The sequence below is a fragment of the Anolis sagrei genome, chromosome 2 (genome assembly GCF_037176765.1).
Source record: "Anolis sagrei isolate rAnoSag1 chromosome 2, rAnoSag1.mat, whole genome shotgun sequence".
NCBI classification, from domain to species: Eukaryota; Metazoa; Chordata; class Lepidosauria; order Squamata; family Dactyloidae; genus Anolis; species Anolis sagrei.
In genome coordinates, this window is record NC_090022.1 from 15,987,189 (window position 1) to 16,003,291 (window position 16,103).

At 46.0% G+C, this 16,103-nt stretch overlaps 1 protein-coding gene across 1 annotated transcript; it reads left to right on the forward strand.

Annotated features, from left to right (window-relative positions):
* Positions 1-3,194: 3,194 nt before the first annotated feature.
* On the forward strand, positions 3,195-13,520 carry LOC137096352 (zinc finger protein RFP-like). Its single transcript, XM_067465516.1, has 7 exons — positions 3,195-3,709; positions 5,276-5,371; positions 7,170-7,400; positions 8,171-8,193; positions 8,706-8,824; positions 12,076-12,108; positions 12,787-13,520. Exons 1-7 carry the CDS (start codon positions 3,317-3,319, stop codon positions 13,284-13,286), a joined length of 1,395 nt encoding a protein of 464 aa, XP_067321617.1. The 5' UTR covers positions 3,195-3,316; the 3' UTR covers positions 13,287-13,520.
* Positions 13,521-16,103: the final 2,583 nt, after the last annotated feature.

Sequence of the window (16,103 nt, forward strand, 5' to 3'; positions counted from 1 at the left end):
ACATGGCAGCCACATCCTTATGCCAAAAAAGATGGGGGAGGAAAACACGCAGCAGCTGACATAAGGATGGTGCGAGCGGTCCCGTCTTTATTAAAGGAGGAGAGCTCGAAGAAGGCATGCAGTGGCTGAGAGCCCTTTGGAGCACTCTCAACCACGGCCTGTCTTGCCCTCCTCCCAGCATAATGCCAAGAGGAAAGCCCAAGGATCGTGGGAGGGGGAGGGAGATTGGGGGGGGGGGGAGAATTGGGGAAGGCTGGCAGATGAAACCCCAGCTGTGCTGCAACTGATTCACACTTTGGTCCTTGGGAATCTACAACTCTCACAAAGGGCAGAAGTCCCAAGATCCAGCCATTTCCCAAAAGCCTCGTGGGGTCCTTGTTGTTGTCAGTGCCTTGGCAATGTGACCAAGACTTATCCCTTGTTGTGTAGTCTGGTGCCCTTGCCCTTTGCAGAACTATAAGTCACTATCCCTTATTTGGGGGGGGGGGGTGTGCTCGACATCACCATCATCAGTGGCAAGTTTGGTCCAGAGCCAACATTGGGTTCACAATGCTCTCTGGATGTAGGTGAAGTACAACACCTATAAATCAAGATCAGTAATGAGGTCTGTTGGAACTGGGAAAAATGGGTTTATATATCTGTGGAATGACCAGGGTGAGACAAAGGACTTTTGTTTGCTGGAGCTAGCTGTGAATGTTTCAGCTGATCAGCAAAACAACAGAGGGGAAACAAACAGGCACATGTAATCACTCTCAACAAAAGATTCCCCCCAGGTGCTTCCAAGCCATTGAATGAAAATCAAGGTGTTCAGCTGAAACATTCACAGCTAGTCCCAGCAAACAAAAGTCCTTTGTCTCACCCTGGTCATTCCACAGATATATAAACCCATTTTCCCCAGTTCCAACAGACCTCATTACCTCTGAGGATGTTTGCCATAGATGCAGGCGAAACGTCAGGAGAAAAATTGCCTCCAGAACATGGCCATATAGCCCGGAAAAACCTACAACAACCCTAGGATGAAATTGGCCCAGAATGGAAGCGTTTCTTGGGTGGTTCGCTGTAATTTTTGGGGAAGACACTGGCAGATTTTTGGCAACATGTTCATGGTGCTCGTTGTAACCTGCAATGTCAGTGGAGGGAGTGCCTTTGGGGGCTTCTCAGCACTTGGAACTATAGCCTGTTTGTGTAAGTGGACACCTCTGCCACATACACACATACACTTTTTAAGTTTATTATGTGGATAGATAGACAGACAGGCTGAGTTTGAAGAACAAAAATCCCCCATCTGCACTGACCATTTAATGCAGTTCACAGCTAGCTTCAAACGGTGGCCCCTTGACCACAAACTCCCATGAAAAAGTGAGGGGAAAAGCCATAAATGTGCAGCAAACCCACTTCATTCAATACAGCTTTGAAACTGCATTAAATGGTCAGTGTAAATGGAGCCTTTGACTCCTGTTTTAATGAAGAATCCACTCCGGGATGGAGAGCGATTACCAAAAATCATGGATAATTCAGGAAACCATTACAATAAACCATGTCCAGTCCCAGCACCCCAGAGATATCATTCCCGCAGTGAGGTGGGTTTGCCTGTCCTTGAAACTCTTTAAAAAATCTGCTTCAAACTGGCATGAAATAATTAAGGGAAAGGGAAAGGTTTCTCCTGACATTAAGTCCAGTCATGTTCGACTCGAGGGGTTGGTGCTCATCTCCATTTCTAAACTGAAGATCCAGCGTTGTCCATAGACACCTCTGAGGTCATATGGCCAGCATGACTGCATGGAGCGCCGTTACCTTCCCACAGAAGCGGCACCTATTGATCTACTCACATGTGCATGTTTTCACACTGCTAGATTGGCAGAAGCTGGACCTAACAGCGGGAGCTCACCCTGCTCCCTGGATTCGGATCGCTAACCTTTTGGTCAGCAAGCTATTTAACCCACTGCACCAGCGGGAAGTTGGCCGGGGGGGGGGGGGTATGAAATAGTTATTTATTTGTCGTGTCAGGGCAACCAGTCAATTATATTACATTTCTAACAGAACAAAGGAAATAAACAGACAAAATACATCATTTGTGAGTTTGGTAATTGATTAAATGTCCTTTGACCAGTATCTGGCCGCTTGGAGTGCCTCTGGTGTTGCTGCAAGAAGGTCCTCCATGGTGCATGTGGCAGGGCTCAGGTTGCATTGCAGCAGGTGGTCTGTGCTTTGCTCTTCTCCACATTCGCATATCAAGGATTCCACTTTGTGGCCCCATTTCTCGAGGTTGGCTCTGCATCTCGTGGTGCCAGAGCACAGTCTGTTCAGCGCCTTCCAAGTCGCCCAGTCCTCTGTGTGCCCAGGGGGGAGTCTCTCATCTGGTATCACCCATGGATTGAGGTGCTGGGTTTGAGCCTGCCACTTTTGGACTCTTGCTTGCTGAGGTGTTACAGCAAGTGTCTCTGTAGATCTTAGAAAACTATTTCTTGATTTAAGGTGTTGGCATGCTGGCTGATATCTGAACAGGGTGATGGGACTGGGCCAGTGGTGGGACAGTGATGGGACTGGACCAAACTTGGCACGAATACTCAATATTCCCAAATGTGAAAAGTGGTAGAGTTTGGGGAAAATAGACCTTGACATTTGAGGGTTACAGTTACTGGGATTTATAGTTCACCTACAACCAAAGAACATACTGAACCCCACCAACGATAGAATGGGGTCAGAACACCCATGACCAACAGAAAATACTGTATTTCTGATGGTCTTTGGCGACCCCACTGACATTTCTTGCATTCCCCCCCCCCCCCCCAGGGGTCCTGACCCACAGGTTGAGAAATGTTGACTTAGAGTGATCATGCTCAGGTTGCATGCCCTTGGTTTTCAGCCCTCCCCCCCCCCCCCCACAAAAAAGAGACCTCCTGCTCAGTCTCTCTCTGAGCTTTTGAGTCAAGAGTTTGGATGCAGAATGTAGACTTTGAATCTTTTCCCTTTGCTTGACTTTAGAAGAAATGGAGATTTATACAATATCTCTATTTACTCTCCGTTACAGACTCTCGGCCCCATCTTTTCTATCTAAAAATGGACTCCCTTGTGGTTTCATAAAGTTTTTGAAAAATTTAAAGTAAACTCTGCACCTCATGAAATTCTGCTATGGGGAGATTTGCTCTTTCAGAGAAGTTGGACTGAAGCTGCAGGGGGACTTATAGGTTGCAGCCCCAGAGGTTGGGCAGAGGCGGAGTCATCAGCTGCTTTCCAGAAAGAGAAAGGCTGAGAAACGAAAATAAGAAGGCGATTAGCTTTGTCTGGTCTCTGCAGCAGAGGAGCATTGGTAGCCATGGCCTCTGGAGACCTTGTGAAGAAGCTTTGTGAGGAACTGGCCTGCTCCATCTGCCTGGAGTATTTCAAGGAGCCTGTGAGCCTCTCCTGCGGGCACAATTTCTGCCAAGCCTGCCTGGATCAAGGCAAGGAGGAGGAAGAGGTCCCCTGCCCACAATGCAAGGAGAAAGTGCCGAAAAGGGGCCTCAAGCGGAATTGGAAGCTGGCAAACTTGGTGGAGATCGCCACGGAAATGGAGAAAGAAAAGGGGAGACTCTGCCAAAGGCACCAGGAGCCCCTGAAGCTCTTCTGCAAGGACCATGACGCCCCCATCTGTGTGGTATGCGACAGGTCGAAGGAGCATGAAAACCACAAAGTGATCCCTCTGGATGAAGCATCAAAGGAGTACAAGGTAGGGCGGGGGGTTAAATAGGGACCCCTAACGATTCTTATTATTATTTTATTAAACTTTATTTGTACCTCGCTAGCATCTCCCGAAGGACTCGATGCGGCTTACAAAGGCCAAGGCCTCAATACACAACATACAACACACTTAAAGCAAATTAAAAACAATTAAAGCAGTATTAAACAACAAGAACCACAAGCAATCAACAAGACATCAAACAAGATAAAACTGGGCCGGCCAGAGTAAAGGGTACAGGATTAAAAGTGCGGATGTGACAGGTGATATGTAAGGATGATAGGCAAGTGCAATGTGCAGTGTGCGGCAGTCTTAATTCTAATAAAGTGCGTCTGGGACTTGGTATTGGAGATTTCCTAATCGGGGAAGGCACATCGGAACAGCCAGGTCTTCAAGTTCTTTCTGAAGACGGCCAATGTAGGGGCAAGGTGTTGTGGTACATCTCCACCCCATAATACAGGTCTGTGGCTGGAGTTCCATATTTCCCCAGGCTCGGATGTTTTCAGGGATCAAGGGTGCACCTTTTCATGAAAATGAACAAAATCTGGCTACCAGTATTAAAAAACTCTAAAATTACAACAGCAAAACAACAGAGAGGAAACAACCAGGCACAGATTAACACCTCCCAGCAAGAGATTTTCCCAGGCTCAGGCAGGCCTTCAAATGCTAATGAAGGTGATCAGCTGAAACATTCACACCTAACTGCAGCAGGGAAGAGCTCCTTGCCCCACCCCAGCCATTCCACAGATATATAAACCCATTGTCCTAATTCCAACAGACCTCACTACCTCTGAGGATGCTTGCCATAGATGCAGGCGAAACGTCAGGAGAAATGCGTCTAGAACATGGCTCTATAGCCCGAAAAAACCCACAAGAACCTAGAGTGATACCAAATTGAGGAGTTTTATATCACACTTCTCTTCATTGGCTCAGTTCTGCCAATTCAGCCATTCAGAGTCCCATGAGCAATTTGAGCAATTTGTGTGTGTGTGTGTGTGTGTGTGTGTGTGTCAGACAGTATTGGATTAGTGAGGAATAGTGGAAAGTGTGAAGAGGAAGAGAATCCCATCTTTTGATGTGATCTTGCTCCCATCATGCTGGCACAGAAGGGGATGGGACACATTGCCTCAAAGTAAGAGACAGGAATGTTGCGGGATTGTGAGCTATAGGTGGATTTTCACGGACAATATCTAGGGAGGGAGGGGGCAAACCGGCACCAGGATGAACCTGGCATCATACAATAAGGATGCAATGTCACTTTGCCTGCCTCCTGCGATAGCATCCATCAAGTGCATCTCCAAAATAACATTGATTAGTACAGGAATAAAACCTGGGATTTTCAGATACCTTTTTTTTTTCATTTGGAGGGACTTTTTATGAGTAAAGATAATTGTGGAAGCAGTAGTAACAAAAGAAGAGTGTGCTTCCAATAGAGGCCAACATTGTCCAAAGCACCCATAAAATTCAATACATGGGGTATGGTTGACGGTATGACCTTCGAAACCATTCTAAACCTTGAAGAAAAGCAGTGACCAAGAGCTTTCTTTTCCTCTTCAGGATCAGATTTGGAATTTTCTGGACACTCTGAAGAAGGAGAGAGAGAAAATTCTGGCCTACAAAGCAGACACAGCACGAGAAAGGCGAGATTTGCTCGTAAGTGGCACTGCTGCTTGGTGAATGACCTCCAAAAAGAGATAGGCGGGGGAGTGTGTCCTTGTTGGTTTTCTTGGGTATCTCAGTGGCTTTTAATCCCATCAACCAGGGTATCCTTCTGGATTGGCTCTCTGGAATGGGTCTTGGGGGCATTGCTTTGCGGTGGCTCCGCTCCTTGGAGAATCACACCCAGTTATTGAAGATGGGGGACACCTGCTCGGACCCCTGGCCTTTGACCTGTGGGGGTCCTGCAAGGTTCCATTCTATCCCCCATGTCTGGATCTGTAGCTTTCTGGTGAAAGAATTGCCTCACAAACAAAGTTGGAAGGCTTTAATTCAAAAGCATGCAGTAGGGAATGCAACAAAATTCCAACTGCCAGTTTATTTCCCCCACGCCACCTATCCTTCATGTTGGCCCTTTCCCTTCATTGTCCCATTTCCATGGCAACCCTCTCCCTTGTTTCAAATATAGACAGGCCAGATGTAAGGCATGCCCTAATTTCCTGGCTTCACACGAAACCAGGAAATAAGGTCATGACACCCCATGCTTTTTAACATCTACATGAAGCCACTGGGTGAAGTCATCCAGAGTTTTGGAGTTTCGTGCCATCTGGTCAGTCACGAGGCCAATCGGGGTATAGGGTGGCAACCTATGCTCAATGAGGTTACACTCCTCCCAAGGTCACAGGGCCACAGTCTGGTGGTCCTCCTGGATTCAGTGCTGCCACTTGATGCTATCAGCAGTGGCTGGGAGGGCCTTGGCACAATTAAAGCTCGTGTGCCAGCTGTGACCGTACCTCAACTTGGCCAAGGTGGTCCATGCCTTGGTTACTTCTAGATTGGATTACTGCAATGCGCTCTACATGGAGCTGCCTTTGAAGATGGCCCGGAAATTGCAGCTGGTGCAAAGGTCAGCAGCCAGACTTCTAACCAGAGCGAATTATATGGAGCGCATAAGACCCCTATTAAAGCAGCTCCACTGGATGCTGATGTGTTTCTGGTCCCAATGCAAAGTGCAGATTATGATCTATAAAGCCCTAAACAGTTCGGGCCCCACCAATCTTTGTAACTGCATCTCTGCCTATGAACTGGCGTGGACTCTAAGATCTGCCAAGGAAGCCCTCCTCTAAGTCCCACCAACGTCACAAGCATGATTTGTGGTGCCCCCCCCCCCCCCCAAATTTTGGAGATCAAACAAGCCCCTACACTGTCCTTGAAAACCTGGGTGTTTCAGCTAGCATTTGAGAATGAGTAGTCCCTAGTGACATATGCCCAGTCCCTAGTTCGCCAGATAGTTCTCTGGTCTCTGCACTTCATCCAGCTTCCAGGCCCTGTGGTACGCCGCTTTGCACTATCCCATATTCACACAGGCTAGAAAAAGTATTTTTGGTTTTTGTCGAGCATTGTTTTGATGGTGCTGCTTTATATTCTTTTTTATACTCTATTTAACTTTGTTCTTATCTGGATTGTTAGGGAGATGGTGGCAGGGTATAAGAATACAGTTGCTATTGTTGTTGTTGATGATGATGTTGTTGACCTGAATGTGAGTCTGAATAAACTGAATTTCTTTTTTCAAAAATATCTCACATTGTAAGAGACATGGCAGCCTACAGAAAATACTGACCCAAACCCATTCCAGTGGCAGGCCCTTGCAGGCCTTCACAAACCACTTTCACCACTGGATATTGACTTTTTCTTTGTGAAGAGATGTAAGCTCCACTTCAAAGGAATGTGGAGAATTCACTCCAAAGACCCCCTTTCTGCCTCTCACAACTGTTTCTTCTTTCCTTTCTTCTAGAAGAAAACCCAGAGAGAGAAGGAGAAGGCTGTGGCTGCATTCAGGCTCATGCACCAGTTCCTTGAAGAACAAGAGAGGAATCTGCTGGCAAAAATGGAAGAGGTGGAGAAGGAGATTTCAGCCAAAGAGGAGGAACATCTGGCCAGACTCCCCGAAGAACTCTCCTCTCTCTCGAAACTCATCCAAGAGATGGAGGAGAAGCATCAGCAGCCGGCAAGTGAACTCCTCCAGGTGAGGCCCATATTGTCCCCATGGGTGGCTGAGACAGTGACACTTCAGTTTTCTCATGGTTCTGTGTGCACAAACTATTGTGTGACATTACCTTTGTGCTGTGTTTACAAGGCAAAGAAGAAACATAAATGAATTTAACACTAGCCACAGCCGACAGGGAGCTCTAGCGTGGAGTGGTCCATGGGGTCACTAAGAGTCGGAAGCGACTGAACGAATAAACAACAACAACACTAGCTTGGGTTCCACCTCTAAGAGATACGATCAGTCTAGTGTAAGTTTTTCAAGCTGTATGGCCATGTTCCCACAACCTCTGAGGATGCCTGCAATAGATGCAGGCGAAACATCAGGAGAGAATGCTTCTGGAACATGGCCATACAGCTCGAAAAACATACAGCAACCCAGTGATTCCAGCCACAAAAGCCGACAACACATCAGATCAATTGATCACACAAAACATCTCAAAAATTGTACACAGTCTGGCTGCAGAATTTATTTTAATCAACTTTCAGAAAAGACGAATACATCATTTTTGACATCATCTCCCTGGTTTTCAAAACCGTTTGACCATCTATCAATAAGCTTTTGCATTCCCTTATTAAAAATGAACGAACCACGGTCTTCACCACTGTCTACACCTCCACATCAGACATGAAGGGCTTCTTTCAGGGGTCCAAATCGGTGATAGTCCAATGGGAAAGTTCAGAACTATAGGCAGGATGCTTAACTTCTCCAAATGCCTCTGCTGAGTTCTTTCTTCCTTTCATTTACAGGATATCAGAAGCACCTTAGAGGGGTAAGTTAGTTTCCTCTCCTCCTCTCACTAAAGCTCAGATTTCAACACAAAATACACAATTCTCAAAAGCAGCAGCACATTGCAGGAGTCTGTGTTTCGCTGGTGGCCACAGACAGAATTGGACTGGATGGCCAACAAGATCCCTTCAATTCTGTAATTCTGTGCTGCATTAAAGCAATTTGACAACAACAACAACAACAGCAACAACTTAAATTTGTTGTACACCTCCCCTCAGGACTTGAGGCAGGACACAATCCAGCCAAAGCACATCACTATGAATACATACCATAAAATGTGTATACTATCAGAAAACAACATATACTAAAATACATGACACAAGGATTCAAATGCTGTAACAACAGAATGTAAAGTTGGAAACTAGGCACCAGCACACTTTGGCAAAGAAGGCCCCGTAAATGATTACATAGCACTGAGCCATGGGAGAGTTGAAGTGGTGTCAAACTGCATTCGTTCTCTTTGTGCATCCTCGGATAGTATTCTTTCTCCTCCAGGTATAAGAACAAGGAGACATTTGAGACTTCTGCAGCCTTTCCTCCTGCCCTGAAGTGGAAGATCTGGGACTTCTGTGATTTCACTCCCTTTCTGCAGGGTGTCATGAAGCAATTTAAAGGTAAGGGAAAATGTCTGCAAGGATCTTCATGAGATGTGACATTGGTCTGAAAGGGGAGAAAAATTCCAAAGCATTCAGAAAGTTAGAGCCACTATTAGAATGCCAAGCGAAACAATTTCAAATGTGAAACAAAATTGTATTATTTTCTGTATTGATTTATTTGGTACTGTTTCATTATCCAGGCGAGGGAAGATTATTATTGTTGCTGCTGTTGTTGTTGTTGTTATTATTATTATTTTACTGGCACAAAAAGACAGTATGTCACAGCAAACGAGATCTATATGCTGGATTTCGTATCACAAAATCACAAGTTGAACACTTCCCAAGCGTCTAGGACTGTGTGATGTATTTTTGAATGATGTGCACAGATCCAAGTAAGGTGGCCTTTTGCAGTTGACAGGTCGTGATTTTGTCAATGTTTCTTGTCTCTAAATGCTGACTGAGATCTTTTGGCATGGCACCCATTATTATTATTATTATTATTATTATTATTAATAATAATAATAATAATAATAATATCCTGCTTTATTTCCCCCGAAGAGGACTCAAAGTAGCTTGAGGGTTGAAGGAGTTAAACCATTTCCCTCCACCCATGTCGCCATCGCCAAAACAACCATTGCTTATGATATGGTGAAGGGAAAGGGGGGAAATAATGGGGGAAACGCTTTTCCTCCTTCAACTTCCCCAACCTCCCCCTTCCCATAAAATGGACTGTCCTTCTCTGTCTAGCCTGCTGGAATAGCCAGGTTTTTAACTCCTTCCTGAACATTAAAAGACTGGGTGTTTGCCTATTTCCTTGGAGAGGACCAAGGAAATAGGCAAGAGTTGGGGGCCACTACCGAGAAGGCCTCTCCCTCGTCCCCACCAACCTCACTTGTGAGGGAAGTGGGATCAATAGGATGGCCTCCCTGACTGATCTTAAGGCCCAAAATAATTATCTTCTTTGAACTGGAATATATGAGTATACACTGCCATATAATCCAATTCAAAGCAGATAATCGGAATGTTATATGGCAGTGTAGAAGGGACCTAGGTTGCCCAGTGAGAAGTTGACCATCTGAAAGAAATTGCACTTGGAGATTCTTCGAGAGGTGTTCTCTGTAGGGATCTCTATTCCCCCAGCATGACATTACAATTGAGTCACTCTGGAGGATTTGGAGACTCCCAGAGAGAACGTTTTGATCAATGAGACGTAACTCTCCGCGAGTAAAATCGCACTACATCTCTTGACATGCACAAGAAGTGGAAAAAGGGAGAAATCACCAAAGAAGAATTCAAACAAATAGCCAACACCTGTAGGGAAAAGGTCCGCAAAGCTAAAGCAAAAAACGAGCTCAGACTTGCCAGGGACATTAAAAACAATAAAAAGGGCTTCTATTCTTATGTCAGTAGAAAAAGGAAAAACAAGGAGGCGATAGGACCTCTTCGAGGAGAAGATGGGGCAATGCTGACAGGGGATAGGGAAAAGGCAGAACTACTTAATGCCTTCTTTGCCTCGGTCTTCTCACAAAAAGAGAGTCTTCAACCTCAGCAAGATGGAGTGGATGAGGGATTGGAGGACATCCAACCCCAAGTTGGGAAAGAAGTCGTCCAGGAATACCTGGCCGCTCTTAATGAGTTCAAGTCCCCAGGGCCAGATCAACTACACCCAAGAGTATTGAAGGAACTAGCGGAAGTCATTTCGGAACCATTGGCAACCATCTTTGAGAGTTCTTGGAGAACGGGAGAAGTTCCAGCAGATTGGAGGAGGGCCAATGTGGTCCCAATCTTCAAGAAGGGAAAAAAGGACGAGCCAAACAACTACCGTCCGGTCAGCCTCACGTCGATACCGGGCAAGATTCTGGAAAAGATTGTTAAGGAAGCGGTCTGCAAACACTTAGAAACAAATGCAGTCATCGCTAATAGTCAACATGGATTTATCAAAAACAAGTCATGCCAGACTAATCTGATCTCTTTCTTCGATAGAGCTACAAGCTGGGTAGATGCGGGGAATGCCGTGGATGTAGCGTACCTGGATTTCAGTAAGGCCTTCGACAAGGTCCCCCATGACCTTCTGGCAAGGAAACTAGTCCAATGTGGGCTAGGCAAAACTACGGTGAGGTAGATCTGTAATTGGTTAAGTGGACGAACACAGAGAGTGCTCACTAATGCTTCTTCTTCATCTTGGAAAGAAGTGACGAACGGAGTGCCGCAGGGTTCCGTCCTGGGCCCGGTCCTGTTCAACATCTTTATTAATGACTTAGATGAAGGGCTAGAAGGCATGATCATCAAGTTTGCAGACGACACCAAATTGGGAGGGATAGCCAATACTCCAGAGGACAGGAGCAGAATTCAAAACGATCTTGACAGATTAGAGAGATGGGCCAAAACTAACAAAATGAAGTTCAACAGTGACAAATGCAAGATACTCCACTTAGGCAGAAAAAACAAAATGCAAAGATACAGAATGGGGGACGCCTGGCTCGAGAGCAGTACGTGTGAAAAAGATCTTGGAGTCCTCGTGGACAACAAGTTAAACATGAGCCAACAATGTGATGTGGCGGCAAAAAAAGCCAATGGGATTTTGGCCTGCATCAATAGGAGCATAGTGTCTAGATCTAAGGAAGTAATGCTACCCCTCTATTCTGCTTTGGTTAGACCACATCTGGAATATTGTGTCCAATTCTGGGCACCACAATTCAAGAGAGATATTGACAAGCTGGAATGTGTCCAGAGGAGGGCGACTAAAATGATCAAGGGTCTGGAGAACAAGCCCTATGAGGAGCGGCTTAGGGAACTGGGCATGTTTAGCCTGAAGAAGAGAAGGCTGAGAGGGGATATGATAGCCATGTATAAATATGTGAGAGGAAGCCACAGGGAGGAGGGAGCAAGCTTGTTTTCTGCTTCCTTGGAGACTAGGACGCGGAACAATGGCTTCAAACTACAAGAGAGGAGATTCCATCTGAACATTAGGAAGAACTTCCTGACTGTGAGAGCCGTTGAGCAGTGGAACTCTCTGCCCCGGAGTGTGGTGGAGGCTCCTTCTTTGGAAGCTTTTAAGCAGAGGCTGGATGGCCATTTGTCAGGGGTGATTTGAATGCAATATTCCTGCTTCTTGGCAGGGGGTTGGACTGGATGGCCCATGAGGTCTCTTCCAACTCTTTGATTCTATGATTCTATGATTCTATGTCAGCCTTCCTGTGTTGGTTATCCCTGGGTTTCTGAGAGTCACCATGTTGTGCGAAGCCTCACTCTCTTTTCTCTCTCTCCAGCCTCTCTGGAATCTGGGCTTCAGCAGCAAAAAGGTAAACAAACAAACAGATTTTTTCACAGAAGGTTGCATTGAGGCTGAGAGAGTGGAGTGCGGTTCGCCTGTCTGAGTAGATTTTTAAAGCTCTGAACAAATGGCATGTGTCTGGATTCTGTATAGAACTCCCAAAAGGGTGTCAAAATAACCCAAACACTGACTTTTTATGGCTCTTTGCTTCAAGCTTATTTTAGTGGTGCACATTATGCACCCCTAGATAAAGAATGAGTCTCCTTCCCCAATGTGAGATATGTGGGAATTTAATATTGGCATAAAGCCAGGTGATTAGTCTGCCCTTAAATTCTTTCCGACTTCTGATAAACCGAGACAATCCTGTCATAGGGTTTTCTGGGGCGAAGAGTGTGGGATTGGCACAAGGTTACCCAGTGGGTTTCCATGACGGAGGGGGAATCCAACCCTGGTCCCCAGAGCCATAGTCCAAGCTCCCCATGCTCTAGTGTTGCCTGCAAGAAGGAGAGTAGCAAAATGTAGAACCAATCTAGATTTGAGAGGGCAAGAGAATATTTCCCTGTCATTTTTAAAGAATCCGAGATGCAAGCTGATCTTCCATCGGTTTATCCTTCCTTCCTTCCTTCCTTCCTTCCTTCCTTCCTTCCTTCCTTCCTTCCTTCCTTCCCTTTCTCACTTCACCCTGATCTGCTTCTACCACCAACAGCACATGTGACTCTGGATCCAGACACAGCCCATCCTTGGCTCATCCTCTCTGAAGATCGCAGGCAGGTGACACGTGGAGAGAAACGGCAAGATCTTCCTGACAATCCTGAAAGATTCAACCATTATACTTTTGTGCTGGGCCAGGAGGGATTTACTGGGGGCAGGCATTTTTGGGAAGTCATTGTGAAGAATGGGGAAGAATGGTTTGTGGGAGTTGCCAGAAAGTCTGTGCAGAGAAAGGGCACCTTTCCCCGTTTCTTTGACACTGGGATCTGGCAAGTGGGAAAGTCAGGAGGTATAGGTGTGCCCCTATCTTTGACTCTGAGAGAGGAGCCCAAGAGAGTCCGAGTGACTCTGAACTACGAAGGGGGTCGGGTGGCCTTTTACGATGCAGACTCAGCAGCCCTGATCTTTGAATACCCTCCAGCCTCTTTCTCAGGAGAGACCCTCCTTCCGTTCTTTTTTGTGAATAAAAAATCCCAGCTGGAGCTCTCTCCCTAAGGATGGAGCGCAACGTCCAAAGATCCCCACCAGCCAAGCTTTATCTCCAGAGATGTGAGGCTGTGGCTTGTTTTTGCTCTCTTTCTGAAGCCTCTCAGCTCTCTCTTTACATATTTGTGAAAAGTTGACTAGGTGGCTGGAGTGTGAATGATGAAGCCACTCCTCATGGCAGTGCTCCGCTCATGGATCAGCCGAGGACTTCTTCCTCCTGATATCGAGCTCTTTTGGAGGGGGGGGGGGGGTCATTTGGAAAGCCAGCCACAACAAGAACAACAAAGAGGGAAGAAAAGATCCAAATCTGTTTTTTGTCAAGAATCCCATTTATTGGAATTCAGTTGTAAGTCTATTTGCCCCTCGCTTTCCTGGCGTTTCCCAGGGATGCCGGCAGGATTTGGCTGTGAAGTTGGGTGATAATGGGTGATAAGCCTTGTCTCATCCCCTGGCCAACTGGAAGCAATGTGTTTCCTTCTTCTGTCCTCTTAGTGGCCCTTGTCCTGCGTAGAAGTTACACATTAGGGAACTCAAATGTTGTGGTGCTCCCATTTCTTTATAAACAATCTATCGCTTTTCATGACCTGCATCAGCAAACGCTTTGCTATAAATGATAAATCACAGATTGATTTCCCTCTGAAATACTGTTCTGCACTCCGTTATCCGGCATATGTATCAATAGGATCCCTTGTGCCTCTTTGTTTTCTGAATGCAGCTTGGACAGCTGGTGTATTTACTCTGTATATAATAAAATACTTGTTTTGGTAACGTTTGAATATTTCTTTATTTTTATTTATTTCCTATATTTATATCCCACCCTTTTCTACCCCAGAGGAGATTCAAGGTGGCTTACAGCATAGGCAATAATTCAATGCCTTCACAACAATGTACAGTAAAAATATATTAAAATCAAAATTAAATACACTAAAATAGACATAACAGAGTTTACAAGCTTGGTAGTTGATTAAATGTCCTTTGACCAGTATCTGGCCACTTGGAGTGCCTCTGGTGTTGCTGCAAGGAGGTCCTCCACTGTGCATGTGGCAGGGCTCAGGTTGCATTGCAGCAGGTGGTCAGTGGTTTGCTCTTCTCCACACTCGCATGTTGTGGACTCCACTTTGTGGCCCCATTTCTTAAGATTGGCTCTGCATCTCGTGGTGCCAGAGCGCAGTCTGTTCAGTGCCTTCCAAGTCGCTCAGTCTTCTGTGTGCCCAGGAGGGAGTCTCTCATTTGGTATCAGCCATTGATTGAGGTTCTAGGTTTGAGCCTGCCACTTTTGGACTCTCGCTTGCTGAGGTGTTCCAGCTAGTGTCTCTGTAGATCTTAGAAAACTATTTCTTGATTTAATGTTATTCCTATGCTATTCCCATAGTCACTGCACATAGTTCCAGTTAATCTAAATGCGCTATGGTTCCTCTCTGAAGGCTTGATCCCAGATCCACGTTTTCACTCTTTCTCTGAAGGTCAGGAGTATCACTTGTTTCATCTGTGGAAGATCAATGCAGTGGTCCTTCTTGTATGAAATCTCCAGCCATGCCTGAGCTCTAATTGATCCACTGAAAACATGCACGAAGGAAGGCAGCATCAGAAATGGTTTTATAAATGGTTTTATTCAGGTGCCCAGGTTATTTGAAAAAGGCATTATTTGTTTTGGGGTGTTAGGTAACATCGTGTAGTTGATTGGAAACCCTATTTCTTTGGGAAAAGCCAGAATGTGGTTTTGTTTTTTATGATGTGGGTGAACTACAATTCCCAGAATCGTGGGTCAATCCTCCCTAAAGTAGTTGGACATGTTGGGTGTGTGTGCCAAGTTTAGTCCAGCTTTGTCATTGGCCGGGTTCAGAGCTCTCTGGATATAGGTGAACTACAACTCCCATATGCCAAGGGCAGTCACCCCCAAATCCTGACAGTATTTGTAGCTGGTTATGTTGGGCTTGTGTGCCAAGTGTGGTCCAGATTCATTGTCAACTGGGCTGAGTGCTCTCGGGATGCAGGTGAACTACAACTCTCAAAATCAAGGTCAATTTCCCCAAACCCGCACAGTATGTTCAGTTGGTCATGGGGCTTCTGTGCGCCAAGTTTGGTCCCGGTCCATTGTTGCTAGGAACCACGGTTTCTCTGGATGCAGGTAAAGTACAACTCCCAGAATCCGAGGGCAATGACCCACAAACTCCGCCTGTATTCACGGTTGGGCATGTTGGTTCTGTGTGCCAAGTTTGGTCCAGAACTGTTCTTGAGGGGGTTCAGAATGCTCTATATGCAGGATGATCTACAACTCCCACCACAAACCTCCAGTATGTTCTGTTGGTCACCAGGGTTCTGTGTGCCATGTTTGGTCCAGATTCGACATTGATGAGATTCAGAGTACTCTAGATGCAGGGTAAACTACAATTCCCATGCAGTTGGGTCAGTTCCCCAAACCTCTCGAGTATGTTCTGTTGGCCATGGGGGTTTTGTGTCCCAAGTTTGGTCTAGGCCTGTCATTCATGGGCTGTGGGGGTCTCAGTGGTCTGTGGAAGTGAGTGAAGGTGCTGCAAATCCTATTGTCTGTGGCCCATCCTCCCCCTAACCTTCATCAGGACATAAAGTGCGTCATATGGAGTCTGTGTGCCAAATTTGGTCCAGGTGCATCATTTGTGGGGATCGTAGTGGTTTCTGGAAGTGAGTGAAGATACTGCAAATCCCATCGTTCCTGGTGCATCCACCTCCAACCTCACCAGGAAAAAACTGCATCATGGAGAGTCTGTGTGGCAAGTTTGGTCCAGGTCTGTCATGTGTAGTGGTTGCAGTGATCTGTGGGAGCCAAATTGGGTGAAGGTACTGGAA

Coding starts and splice junctions, on each gene's coding strand:
- LOC137096352 (XM_067465516.1), top strand. CDS start 3,317: ATGGCCTCTGGAGACCTTGTGAAGAAGCTTTGTGAGGAACTGGCCTGC. Junction 3,710..5,275: donor AAGCATCAAAGGAGTACAAG/GTAGGGCGGGGG, acceptor TTTCCTCTTCAG/GATCAGATTTGGAATTTTCT. Junction 8,825..12,075: donor TGTCATGAAGCAATTTAAAG/GTAAGGGAAAAT, acceptor CTCTCTCTCCAG/CCTCTCTGGAATCTGGGCTT.